Source organism: Pseudopipra pipra, chromosome 10 (assembly GCF_036250125.1).
Source record: "Pseudopipra pipra isolate bDixPip1 chromosome 10, bDixPip1.hap1, whole genome shotgun sequence".
NCBI lineage: Eukaryota > Metazoa > Chordata > Aves > Passeriformes > Pipridae > Pseudopipra > Pseudopipra pipra.
Window position 1 is genome coordinate 2882182 of NC_087558.1, and position 13675 is coordinate 2895856.

Below are 13675 nucleotides of genomic sequence, written 5' to 3' on the forward strand. Positions count from 1 at the left end.
AGAAAACAGTGGAAATAGTTGTTCTATATCGAAACCTTGATATTAATTGCAGTTAAAATGGAGTCATACTCAATTTATAATATAATTTTGTTAGGTCTATGTGCTATTCCAACCTTCCTAGCAACCTGTGATGAATCACAGTGGACTTGACAGAGAGCACTATGGAAAGCTGCTTCCTTTTTTCCCCCGTTTGCTTTCCTTGTTGATCTCTGCTCCTTCGTGCTGCTTTGGCAGGAATGATAAAGAAAATAAAGCAGCCTAAGGCCCACATTTAACATGGCTCAGAGTCTGCAGAGATGTTCAGCTGTGGCATAAAATCTGCTCCACTCTACCATGGCGTTTTTTTTTTTTTTTTGGTTGATCTGTGATTTTGTGTTTAAAATAGGTCCTAGTTAATGCTATGAAGCCAAAATTGCAGGAATGAGCTCAGCTATGAATTGTTTCCAGCGTACATGGGGAATGTCAGCTGCCTTCATCTCCTCCACCACCTGGGAGACCTCTGAGTCGTTCCTGTATCCGTAGCGGCACAACTGGAATCCCAAGGACCAGTAGGCTGGCATCACCGGCCGTCCAATCAGCTGGAGGGGAGGAAGAATATTTGTGGTGAGCAGGTGAAGAGAGAACAAAGTAACCAACCCAAACCCAGCATTAGTTTGTACGAGAACAAGGATCCTACTTCCGTGTACTGCTGGACAACCATCTCCGGCGTGGGGCCCAAAAACACGTAGAAGTCGAGAACTCCTCCGATTGTCCGGTAGGTCAGGGCAGGGGTTGGCTGGAAAGTCACATCTGGGAATGGAGGAGAGGAAATGAGTAAAGGGCACCTGTATCTACCACTGCTACAAAACACTGACCATAAAAATAAAACCCATTGAGGAAGAGGGGAAGAGTCTGTTTACAAGGGCCTGGAGTGACGGGACAAGGGGCAATGATCTTAAACTGAAACAGAGCAGTTTTAGATCGGATTTTAGGAAGAAATTCTTCCCTGTGAGGGTGGGGAGGCCCTGGCACAGGTTGCCCAGAGAAGTTGTGGCTGCCCCTGGATCCCTGGAAGTGTTCAAGGTCAAGCTGGAGCAACCTGGGCTAGTGGAAGGTGTCCCTGCCCATGGCAGGGGGGTTGGAATGAAATGAGCTTTAAGGTCCCTTCCAACCCAAACCATTCCATGATTCTGTGAAATAAAGTGAAGGTTTTCTTACCCATTGCATTGCTGTTAAGCAAGAAAACCCCGTGGGCATTGCCATCTTCTTCAAGAGCCATGTAAAATGGATGATAACCATAGGAATTCAGCTGGTACTGCAAATAAAATAAACCACATTTCACTGGGGAAACACCACAAACATTTGTTTATTTACATTTAGTAATATGTTTAATAAAAGACGAGGCACAACTGCCAAAGATATAACAAATAAACTCCAAAATTATATACCTAAACTCTACACACCTACAAAACATATTTACTTTCCAGCTTCACAATTCCAGTCAGCCCTGTTCAGGCTGCCCAGGCAGGAAGGAAAGCAAAGGTGTTACTGCCCTTAAAACTCACTAATGAGAAGGCTCTTCCTCAGGACAAAACTTTCCCTTTTCAAACAGGACCAGCTGTTTACGTGCTCAGGAGAAGCTGCTGACATTCTGTTATCTTTCATTTTCTCAAAAATATATTCAAACCTGACCTGAGAATTGGAGCTATAATTAACCACCACTTCCATTGGTCATTCTCAGCAAATTGCCAATGTGGCATCTTGTAGGAAATAACAGCAACAGACAAAAGATTGCTGAGTTACCCCTGTGGGTACTAAATTAATCCCAAAATAGTCGGAGTTGTCCTGACTCGTGTCTAACTTTCAGAATAATAAAAAAGGAGGAATGTGCTGTTATTTCTAAGCCATTTGTCATCTTCTAACACCAGCTCAAGGCCTGAGCTCCACACATTGGTCTTGCAGACCATGAAGAACAGTTTTACACAAGACCTTTGCCATTGAGACCGTCCAAATTACAAGCCCTGACAAATATGATCAAAGCCAATGGGTGTGTCCAGTACTGGACTTTAAATTCCTACTCAACAACTCATGGGTCCAAAAGTCGTGTTTTCTGGTACTTACAGTAGGAGGCTGATCCCTGGTGAACATCCCCCAGGTTTGCCAGTTGATGTCGTTCCGGAAGGTGGGTTTTTCAGACTCCCCGAATCCGTAGATGTACTCGGATGCCAAGCGGGTGGAAATCTGGATGAACATGTCACTGAAGGTGAAAGTGGGCAGGGCTGAATTCCAGCTGGAATGGGAAGAGGAAAACAAGAGTGGAGTGTGGTCTCAGTGCTGTGTTGAGCCAGCAGACGCTTTTTTTAGGCTACTCTCTTCCTCTGAAATTCCTGCTCTTCAATAAAAAGGGAATAAAACCGTTGTGGTTCTCAAGAAAACTTAAAGCTTGTTAAATGGGGGTGTCTAAGAACTGATAAACAGTTTAGAGACACAAAGTCTCTCTCTCTCTCAGAGAGAGGTATATTATGCACAGGCATCATGGTCATCAAGTTACACTGTATTTTGGCAATTTAGTGGCAAAATGTGTTTCAGGACAGTATTTGCCTCCCAGACTGAGCACTGGTGCCACATGGAATAGAGAAAATAAGGTCCTTTTTACAGTTCACTGAACTTTTTGTGCAGATTACGCTGAAATTGCATTCACATTTGTTGTAAATCAGCATCTTTAGAGTTAGAAATCAAACTGTAACCTCAAGTGCTCTGCCAAGGAATTACATCGTTCCAGGAGCTTGAACTGCAGGTTGGATTATTACTCTGGTTGGCAAAAGGGAACCCAGCTTCCAATTAAGTCTTAAGAACTTTAAAAATTGGAATAAGTGGGTTTTTTTAATAAAAATCATAACACACAGCTGCTAACATCATTGCTTTCTGTTTTCTAGCTCTGAATTAATCAAAGAAAGAAGTGAAGCTCCTGTCATGTACCAAAACCCATCTATAAGTTCGTTGAGACATTACTTCCTTCTATGTATTTTTTTTTTTCCTAACCATTCCCCAAAACTGAACCAAATTGTCAATCCTTAACGTTCAGTGCTGTGGTCACCTAAGGAATATTTTAGGAAGTGTAGGAAATCGCTGTGCCCCCCCCGAAAGCTGGGAATTACACAAGGAACACCCACTGGGAGCTGTCAGTGTCCCTCACTCCAGCACAAGAAAACAGTTTGCCTTGAAAAGAGCTAAAAAACCACAAGTGAAATAAAATAAAATAGCATAAAGTAAACAGTGACTTACATGAGTGTCCCTGTGCTCCTGCGCTGGATTCGTATTCCAAAGGGTTTCATCTGAAGGGATGCGTCATAAAGTCGGCTCTGGCTTGAGCTTGTTGGGGAGCTGGGGAGATTTAGTGGGATTGGGACCTCATATCGTGAGTTTGCATAATCATAGATCTGGGAAGGAGAAATCAATTTATTCCAATAAGCAACACGTTTGAAATCTTACCTACAACAGTGAGAGAAATCTGATATGATTTTTAAAACACTTGCTGTGATTTTCTAACACTTGCTGACTATTTTCTTTCAATACATTTTCTTCACAATTATTTCACAGTATTTTGTTCAGGGGAAAACAAATCCCTTAAGGATTTATTTTAGATCAGGAATGGCTTGTCTAATTATCTATATGAATTTAAAGTATGTACTTATATTGAAAATATTTATATGTGCTTTCTGTATGTGGTAAATATCTTTCTAATTAATCTTTTTCTCAACTCGTTTTTTTAATGATTCCTGTATTCTGAAAGTTGAAATAAGTTAGTTTATGATGTCTGATCATTTTATGGCATCACACTTAGTTCAGTATTGTGAAATGCATGGCAATAAATTACAGTTAAACAACAGTGCATCGAAAAATTTAGAACAGAAGTAGAATGATGGATGTAAAAATAAGCTGTAGAGTCACGATAACACTTATAGATAAATTTACCTTATCTATAAGGTAAATATAACACTTATAGATAAATTTACCTTATCTATAAGGTAAATATAACACTTATAGATAAATTAACAAAATACTTTCAGTTTCAAAGTTTCTGGTTGCCATTACACATTACATGTTTGATTCATTTCGTCGTAAAACTGAGCACAAAATTCCACGACGAAAAAAAAAGATGCGAGCAAAGAGCAACAACAAATAATTGCTTAGAAGGAGAAACATATTTTGACAAAGGTGCTTGTTGCCTGTGTAACATAAACCTGACTATAAAAACCTGTCATAATTTCCATAACCAAGGTTATTTTTAACAACTCCTGGAAGTCCTGGGGTGGGATTACCTTGAACTGCAGCATGTTGTCCAGGTGATATATGACCTCCACACGTAGGGTGCTGATGGGAGTAGTCAAAGACTCATTAGCTCTGACGCTGGCAGTGTCCAAAGTCAGGTCAGCCACAACCCCTGTGGAGGAGTATTGGATGTTCTCTAGGTAGTAAGGGGTGTCAGAGCTGAAGTAGCAGGAAGGGACGTCCGGATTTTGTGTTTCCTGATGCAAACAGAAAGAAGTTACAGGTTAAGGAGCCAGATTTTTTTATTACTTACAGCAAGGAATCCCGGTTTTATCAGACATCCATCAAATGTAGGATTTGAGGGAAAGCTTAATGCAACTACCAACAATAAAGAAATATCACAGAATCCATTGATCTCTACGCTAAATCAGATAGAATAAAACAATCCAGTGAAGGCTGTACAAATAGTTCAGTCAGGAAACTGAAGCCTTGGTGGATTTAATTTCCCTGCCGCTCTGATCTTCAGCTCATGGTTTAATCCTGGCTTGTTGAAATTCCTAAAGCTTCCTCACTCTCCATCCCAAAGCTTCCTCCCTTTCAATCCCGCTGCTCTCTGGTCTCCGACTGCCTTCAAGGGGATGTGCCCCAAACCCATCGGATATTCAGGCAATATCAGAGATCTTTCCATTGGCTTTTTTCTACAAATTATCCTTAAAACATCCACTTAAAATTATACCCTACTTATCTGAAGTTTCCTAACATTTCTAAATGCCCAAAATTACAAAAAAAAAATAAATACTATTAATAGTACAATAAAACCAGGAGAGTTCATCAGCCCCTTCAGCTGTTGCTGGTTCAAGAGCACCAGCAGAGAAATTTGTTTGTCATTCCTGGGGGATAAGACCAAGATGTACATTTTGGATTTAGAGGAGCATGAAGTAATTTAGTTGGAGGGATCCTCTGTAGTTCAACCCTGCCAGGTTTAGAGATATGGGATATTAATAAATGAAACAGTGTGTTAAACAACTCCATGTCAAAGATTGTGATTTGGAAAGAGCTCATTGACATGGACATAAACAATTAAGGTCACATCAGAATCAAAATTTCCAGGAGATTCAAGGGTTTCCCCTCAAACTCAGATCCAGAGGAACTGATTTGATTTAAAATGTCCCTCACTGCCTGTGAAGGTGAGACAAAGGGGATGAGCCTTGCAGGCCACGGTGCCAGTGAAGCAGAAGAGGCAGCTGCAGGTGTTATTATCCTTTTTCATGACTCTAATACTATTTCTTTCCATCTTTCAAAAAATACCACATTCTTCCTCAATTTCTGATGCACTTTGAGAGAGTTTACCCAGTTGCCAACTAGTGAGGAGAACAAAACCCAGCAGTAGAGGCCAGCTGAGATCTGCACCCCATTTTATTTAAAGCTGACAAATCTGCCAAACTACTTTTTATTTGGTAACAACCACAAAGAAAAAGCTCTGACTCTGGAAATCTTTCTGTCTCATTAGTTTAGAGAAAATAATTACTTACTTCCCAGGTACAGCCAAGTTGTTCACATTTTTCTTGTGTTGGATCAGGACTGGGATAACAATCAAACCTTTCCTCGAGAGTTGTGTTTTGCTGCCATTGTACTGTGTAAGATCTTCCCAGTTCAAGCTGAAGTCCTGTTATAGTGGCAGTCTATAAATATTAAACAATAAAGAGTTATTAAATGTCACATCCCATCCATCTTTCCTTCAGTCAGCAGAGCTGCTGGTGCTCAAGGATAATGCACTTTGTGACTTGACAGCTCACAAACCCCCCTGTCCTGTAATATTTGATCCAGTCTCGCTTTTACAAACACACACAACCGATATTCTTGCAGACAAAAATCAGAAAAATTAGGAATCTAAAAAAATTGAGTTAATCCCACAGCTTCCTTGGAAGCAAACCGGAATAAATACACGAGTTAATATAAATAATAATAAATAATAATAAACTGTTTGCTGCACTGAGGGTGCGAGACCACAACTTAGATGCACTTTTATGCAGTAGAGTTGAATGCAATTTTACTTTCATTCTGCAATAAAATCCGCATTATATTTTACTGAAACAGCGCTAGCACTGAGGACTGTCCTTTGCAATACACAAAAGAAAACCGATGCAATTTGAAGTATGTTTACTTTCCATATTCCTGTTACTGTTTTACCTGGTATAAAGAACTATAGTTGATATTAAGTGGATAATCTTGCACAACATTGTTTTGATACACAGTGACTGATGTGACTTCCTGGCGCACTCCGAATATCCTGATTTCTTCAAATCTCAAGTTGTTTGGATCACTGTAGTTGTTGAATGCAACATTGATGTGCAGAGTATTCTGAAAAATAGTGGACACGTTCTTATAAAAAAAAAATCTGCCAAAAGTCCTCTTGATTTAACTATTTCTTTCTGATCAGATTTTCATATTATAGCATAAAGTAAGCCAATCTAATTTTCCTAACATAATAATTCTTGCTCTGCTTGTTGTTATCACAATAATGCTTTTCTCCATCTGTATAATGTGCTTTATAGCTGTGTTTCAACTTTTTCTTGTTTGCTTTTTTGGGCAATAAAAAAGGCTGGGGTGTGTCTGTGACAGGGCAGGTAAATGTTGCTCAACTGTGATCTCGCTGGGTTTTAACAAGCAAAGGTTCTTATTCACTTTCCCTGATATAAAAATACCACTTCCTATTCAATGTCTTTAATTATTCTTAGATTAAGAGGCCAAAGTGCAGCATGGCTACCACACGTGCCAGTGTAGAACATCCTCCATGTGACACTTGAGGTTAATTTTTAATTCAACGTCATTACAGTCACGAGATGATTTGCTTACAGGTGTTTCAAACTCCAACAGCAACTGAGGTTTCTTATCTACAAATGATTCTTTGATTACTTATGATTAAAAAAAAAATTACTAAACCATGTTCTTCCACTCGTGTTCCTCTACATTCTCTCACTTGTCTCGTGATATTCCATCATGGCAAAGGAATGAATTCCTTTAGCAGATATTTATTATTATTATTGTTGTACAAATAATATGTTATCATGTTGTGTCCAAATTCCTTGTTATTTGATAAGTCCTGTCAATATTGAATAGAAACACTCTCAGGACTTCACCCTGGTGTAAAATAACCCTGCCCAGGCAGTTTCAGCTTAAACAAATAACACAATAAAACTTAATCATGATGGAGTTTCCAGGGGTTCAGACAAAGTGTGGGTTTTTCTCACTCTTTGGAGTCATTCAGCTGTATAAAAACCAGAAAATCTATTTTTTTTAAAATTTCCACAATTTTTAGAATCAAAACCACTACATGCACCTCCTTTTTGACTCTGTTTTAACTGCCACTGATGCTTCATAATTTTCTCTCTCAATAAACATCACTGTTGAGTTTATTATGTGAAAAGAAATAGGAGTTCTTTACCTACTTATATTAACTAGCAGGAAAAAAAACAACAGATTTCATCCCCGTTAAATTACAGTATTTTGAACATGATTCCTCTTTGACTTTTGGTTCTCAGAGGAAAATAAGGAGGGAGAAGAGAATGCTCTTGGACGACACTTGATAGAAATCAAAACTTGAAAATAAGAGCATTTAAAATAAAATACTTACACTGGAACATATAAACTCATAGAGAAGGTAGTTTCTATTCTCAATGGTACCTAAAAGGTAAAGAAAGAAATTACACTTACGCTGCAGAACAGAATTAAAACCCGGACTGTGCCACTGCTAGAGACCAATAAATTGTTAATTATTATCATTAGTGCATTCAGAAGCTGCTCTAAGCAACTCAAATATTTACTAATGTTTCTTGAGGAACTGAAATTTCTCTTTTTGTTTTTCCCCCTGGGCCAGCCTCTCAGGAGATCCGCTCTTCCCAAATTTTTCAAAAATTCGTTGAAATCAGCTTTTCAAAAACGGACTGATTTTTATTTCACTGGCGTTCCTCCTTATCTTAAATACAGATGTTTGGGTGAAAACCAACCCTTTAAAATAGCCCGTAACAATGATGACAATGATGATAGTAGTAAAAACCATGGAACCATAAGAGAGGAAATAATCCATGAGCAGGAAAAAGAAATACAAAAGTTGAGCCAATCTGTCCTTTTTTTTTTCCACTTCATAAAAAAAAAAAAAATAATACTGTCATCACAAGTAAATTGTAAATGGTTTCCCTGAAAGACTAAAACCTGTAGGTTTGGGGCAGGAAATAAAATCATAAGATGTTTTAGTGCTTTGTTTGCCAACAGTAGTGAGTACAGTAATAGCTGCATTATTTTAGGCCCTGCCAAAGGAGTCCATCGAGCTGTCACCCACATGTACAGCAGCCACCCAAGTCCTTCTGTATTTATGGCAGCAATAATCAGCTGAATCACAGCTCTATTTCTTAAAAGCATCCCTAAATTCCACAACATTTCAAAAAGCAGAGGCTTGGAAGCTTTCCTGGGAGGTAGGGTTGGTTTGGTTAACAAGAAAAAGGAGTTATGGAGGTTGAAGGTGTAAATGTGGAGGACAAGGGAGGTGTGCAATTAGGAAAGGGGGATGCAGTTGGGGACCCCAGGAGCTGCCTGTTTCCATGGAAGTTGAGTCAAGGCTCCAGCACTTGTACAAGTAGAACACATGGACTGTGACTAAATATTGGAGGAAGGTTATTTGTATCAGAAGACAGAGGGGAGAATGCTCCAATTCAGATATCACCCATGGATGGACAGTGGTTTGGGAAAATCACCTGGGAAAATCTGTCATCTCCTGAACACCTAAAGATTAGATACCTTGCATACCAAATAAGTCCATGAATCACCATTTGCACAATCTCTATCTAATTCCCAGAATTATAAATGAAACATGCAGCTAATATTGCAGCATTCATTCTTTTTACCCAGTGGTAATATTACTCTGACTTCACTCTTGTCTTTCCACTGCTCCAGGATGAGCTCTGCTTTCCTTACACATGCATGGATTCCAAAAGCATGAACTTCACTGGAAGCCAAAACCTCAAACTAGGGGTTTAACCTCAAATTAGAGGTTTGTGTCTTTTTTTTCTTTACTTGTGTGGAATTCAGTCATGACTTTAATCTTACAATTAATATTTTCAGTTTTCTACTTAAAATGATGAAAAATTATTGATAAATGAGCAAGCAGTAGCAGAGTGCTACATCATCTTTTTTTTTCCTCCATGAAACCAGCAGGAACACTGAAACTTGTGCTTTTTAATGCTTTGTTAATTATACTTATTCCACTATTGATAACTGCTCACCTGTAGATTCCCCATCATCCCAGAACAAGTCCCCAGTAGCATTATTATTATCATCCAGGGCAATTATAAGTCCCATTGGATTCCTGCGGCTGTGGAAAGAGAGACTTACATGTAAAACAGATATCTAAACAATCTTAAAACATTAATACAAATTGCTGTGCAAATAAACCTACAATTCACCACTGAACCTGTAACACGAACAGGTGTGGAAGTGAGGTGTGGCCCATGCTATTCCCAGATTTCAAGGTGAAAATGCTAAATACAATGAGCTGCTGCTTATTTGTAACCTAAAATTCCTCAACCCAGTCTTGGAAAAATAAAACAAACCATCAAAAGCTTTCAGTTTTGAAGAATACCTTGCAACTGTCGTGTTGCCTGGGTTTTGGAAAGGGAAAATGTATCCTCCTCTCAAATGGACTCCGATTTTGTCTGCTGGTGTTGATAAAGTGTACCATAGTTTCCTCGAATAGATTGGATTGCCCTTTTTGACAGAGATGGAAAAGAGAACAGGTAATGTTGTTACTCACTGCTGGGAGTGCTTTCTTAAGTGCTGAGTTTCATCAAAATTCTTCCCTTTAGAAAGAGCTGGAGTTCTGTAAATATCTCTGGGCTAATGGGGATGCAAAGATCAAACACCTGCATATCATTATGATCCAATGTCCTGTATCTGAGTCCTTTCTCGAGGTGTTGATTCATGAGCTCACTCCACCACCCTTCATCCCTTGTCTCACCATCTCCTTCCCACAAGCTTTACTTTTGGCAGCCCTGCTGTGGTGACAGAGACCTATCTAATTTAGTCCCATTGCCATTTAGGAAACACCCCCACGGTGTCCTCTGCGTTTCCTTACCGTCTCAAACTCGTACCACATTGCATCAGGTAAGTAGATATCAGTGTAAGTCACTCCCTGGAAGGTGAACAAAGAAACAACACTCAGATTTCAGGGCAACTTAATCAAATAAACTCAATATTCCAATAAAACTAAAGTTCACTGGGAGAAAAATCATCGATACTTGTGCATTTCTGGTTTTCAGGGTGATGCCCAAAAAGGAGGAGAGCAACCCAAACACAATATTTGCAAAGCCACTGGGAGACAACTAAATCACTGCTCTACGAGGTGGCAGCTTATTGCAAGCCACCCAAAGTCACAATGCTTCTAACCCAGTGAACCAGATCATATCCACAAGTATCTCTATGTCTTCTTTATTTCCACATTTTTCAGGTCTGGCCTCTTTCAGATTTTTGCTTTCCCTTTATGTATTTAACAAATGATTTGTGTTTCTCCATGGCGATCGTGTTGCTGGAATGGACAATCATTATCTACAACATTCTGCCACAGAACAAGTCGTGATCTTTTGGTTTTCTTGTTGTGCCACAGGCTGAAATGCAGCAAGAGAAACTGATTCCAAAGGAAATTCAGAGGTAAAGTAGAATATCACACCAGATACCTTGGACTCCCGAGAGGACTGGAATATAGGGGTTTAAGTGCAAGATTTTCCATTTCAGCAGGGATAAAATTATTTCTCATTGGGAGCAATAAATTAAGGGGGAAAAGTGGTGACTCAACATGTCATGTGCTTACAAGAGAGATCCCAAAACAGCCAAACCTACTGGATAAAGTACAGGGGAAATCAGCAGCCCAGGACCCCAGAGGAACTGCTCACCGATGTCCCACGTTGCTTCATCGTTGTAGAACCTGGACACATGGGAAGGATAGAGCAGTGACTGGGTTTTTTTGTGATCTGTACCATCAGCAGCAGTCCCAAGGTATCAGGGTATTGATTGTCTAGGATCTTAACTAAAGAGTGTCATATAAAAACTGCCTTCTTATTACTCCAAAGCGGAATTTCACGTCTTGGGAAGCTGTCTATAGACATTCCAGTGTCCATTTTCACAGGGTACACGGGGGTCAAAGTCTCTAACAGCATCTGATGTGCCTAACTCTTGTTACAAAATTGTCCCACGGGCTGATGAGCAAACTTACTCGTGCAGAAGTGGCCGTACCACTGTGTCCCCTTGGGTGTGAGCTTTGTAAAAGAGCGTGTACAGGTAGGGCAGCAGCATGTAGCGAATGTTCAGGTAGTGCTTGGAGCTGTTCACCAGCACTGAGTCAGCTCCAAACACAGCTGGGTCTTGAGACTGAAAACAAACAGCAACTTGTTATTTGCAGCACGTAGACAATGTTCTGTGAAAGGTGGGAGAAGCGGCTGCTGTTTCAGAGAGGCTGGAATTTAACGGTGCAGCTCCGCACTGGGTTCTCCTTCCTGGTGGTGTGGCCTCAGGTCCTGCCCCTCTGGGCTCCCCCTGCACATCCCTCATTCCCCATCACCAAGGAGGGCACTTCAGGGTTAGTCCAGGTTTTATCCTGGCAGCCAGGCTGGTGCCAAGGGGCTCCCGAGAGTCACACAGCCCTCAACAGTCAGAACTACTGAGGACACTGTTGCCAAATAAGTGTATCCTCCATCAACCTTTATGAAGCTGAACCTCTCAGATGTGAGACTTCATAAAGAAAGCTTAAGGTTCTGCTGTGTTCAAACTGGCCAGCGATAGCAATGATTAAAAGTGATATTAAAGGAAATGTGGTTGTGTAACACGAAGCAATTTTTAAGCAAAAGCACAACTTACTATGTATCCTTCAGAATTGTGATTCCTGGAGAAGGGGTAAAATGCTCCCACTTGCATCCAGCGTCTGCAAAGTTCTTCTGTGGTGTCGTCAAAGAAGCCACAAATGTCTGCTCCAATCTTTAAACAGAAGCAGAACATGTTGGATGCTGCATCTCAAATCTCTGCACAAGGTGCATTAATTCAATCTTAATTAATAATCATGGGGACTGAGCCACTCAACACATTTGTGTTGCCTTTTTTCTTCCAAATTCAGTTATATTGTCCAAAAAATTAAACTGACAACTAGCTACCACTGCCCATCATTCTATTTCTTCCAGATCTTTACCCTCCTGATTGGTGCTAATATGTAGACATTAGGACAAAAATCTCCAAAGTCATGCAAATTTAAATCATAGAAAGGAATTTGGCTATTTACCTCATAAATGGATGTCGCTATTTAATTTGAAATTACAAGAAAACCAGCGTTTTACATCTCTCACTAGGGTTTAAAAACTACTAGAAATAATGGGTAGCTTGAGATGTATAAAATCATAAATTTGTTAACCACATTTATCTCACTATAGACACACAGTAATCAAAATAGTGGCCTAAACCAAAAATCAATAATTGGGAAACATAAAAAAGCTAAAACCAGATTCCTAAAGAGGGTTAATTTGGAGCTGCAAATGTAGGATGGTTATCTGTATAGTGCTTGATCAGATAATGTGTTATCACAGAGCTGGAGTTAGTGCTTGTCCCTGGGTTTTGAAAGGATGGCACAAAGTGATGTCATACATAAGGAATTCCAAAGAGGTTGAACTCCAGCATTCCAGGTATTGCCCATTTTAAGTGATCCCATGTTGCTGCATTATCTCCCAGCCAGTGTCCAGTTTGCTTTCCTGATCCCATAAAAGTAGATCTTGAAATCATGAAGCTCCTCTTTCCAGGAAACACGCTCTCGATGGCTCTTAAAAGGAAATGAGACTGGAATTATGCAAAGACAACTCAGACATTCATAGTTCCACATAAGGCAGATTTACACTGATTTATACTAATTATTCATCCCAGGGATGTGGGATCCTTTACGGTTTGCAAGGTGTATTTTAGCAAAGTTCAGGATGTTAATTTTAAATAATCTTTTTACACAGCTCTGACAACCAATTTGTGGCTTTTTCCACCAACTCGAGTCAGCAGGTTTTGCCTTATCTGAATTGGCTTAAATGTAATACAATAGTTCCCAGGAATTGTGTTCCTTTAGTAGTCAAATCCCTTGGTGTTTTGGAAAATGCAGGTCATGTGCTGCTCTGAAACCCTTTTGTGAAGATTTTAGGATGCATTCCTTACCTCCGTGTTGCTATGCCCATGGAATATCCATAAAGATTGTGGACATCATAATGCTTCCCCCAGTTCTGCACTGCATCCATGCACAATGTCTTGGAAAACATCAACCTGTCAACAATTCCTCAAAGAAAGGTAGAAAAACATCATTTGTAAGGTATATTTTTACTTTTAATATTTCCAGTCTTTTCTTTCATGCACAGTC

General features: G+C 39.7%; 1 protein-coding gene across 2 annotated transcripts in view; it reads right to left on the minus strand.

The window, feature by feature from the left end:
• The window catches only part of SI (sucrase-isomaltase), a 41938-nt gene that overhangs the window by 14516 nt on the left and 13747 nt on the right, over window positions 1-13675 (minus strand). For both annotated transcript variants that reach the window (XM_064665780.1, XM_064665781.1), the window contains exons 15-31: window positions 13477-13594; window positions 12928-13099; window positions 12154-12270; window positions 11513-11667; window positions 11140-11224; window positions 10379-10435; window positions 9887-10011; window positions 9531-9619; window positions 7886-7935; window positions 6442-6612; window positions 5784-5933; window positions 4302-4508; window positions 3265-3419; window positions 2101-2269; window positions 1198-1294; window positions 677-789; window positions 453-578 (exon numbers count right to left, since the gene is read on the minus strand). In XM_064665780.1, coding sequence (XP_064521850.1) covers window positions 453-578; window positions 677-789; window positions 1198-1294; window positions 2101-2269; window positions 3265-3419; window positions 4302-4508; window positions 5784-5933; window positions 6442-6612; window positions 7886-7935; window positions 9531-9619; window positions 9887-10011; window positions 10379-10435; window positions 11140-11224; window positions 11513-11667; window positions 12154-12270; window positions 12928-13099; window positions 13477-13594 — 2156 coding nt within the window. The remainder of the gene's footprint in view (window positions 1-452; window positions 579-676; window positions 790-1197; window positions 1295-2100; window positions 2270-3264; window positions 3420-4301; window positions 4509-5783; window positions 5934-6441; window positions 6613-7885; window positions 7936-9530; window positions 9620-9886; window positions 10012-10378; window positions 10436-11139; window positions 11225-11512; window positions 11668-12153; window positions 12271-12927; window positions 13100-13476; window positions 13595-13675) is intronic.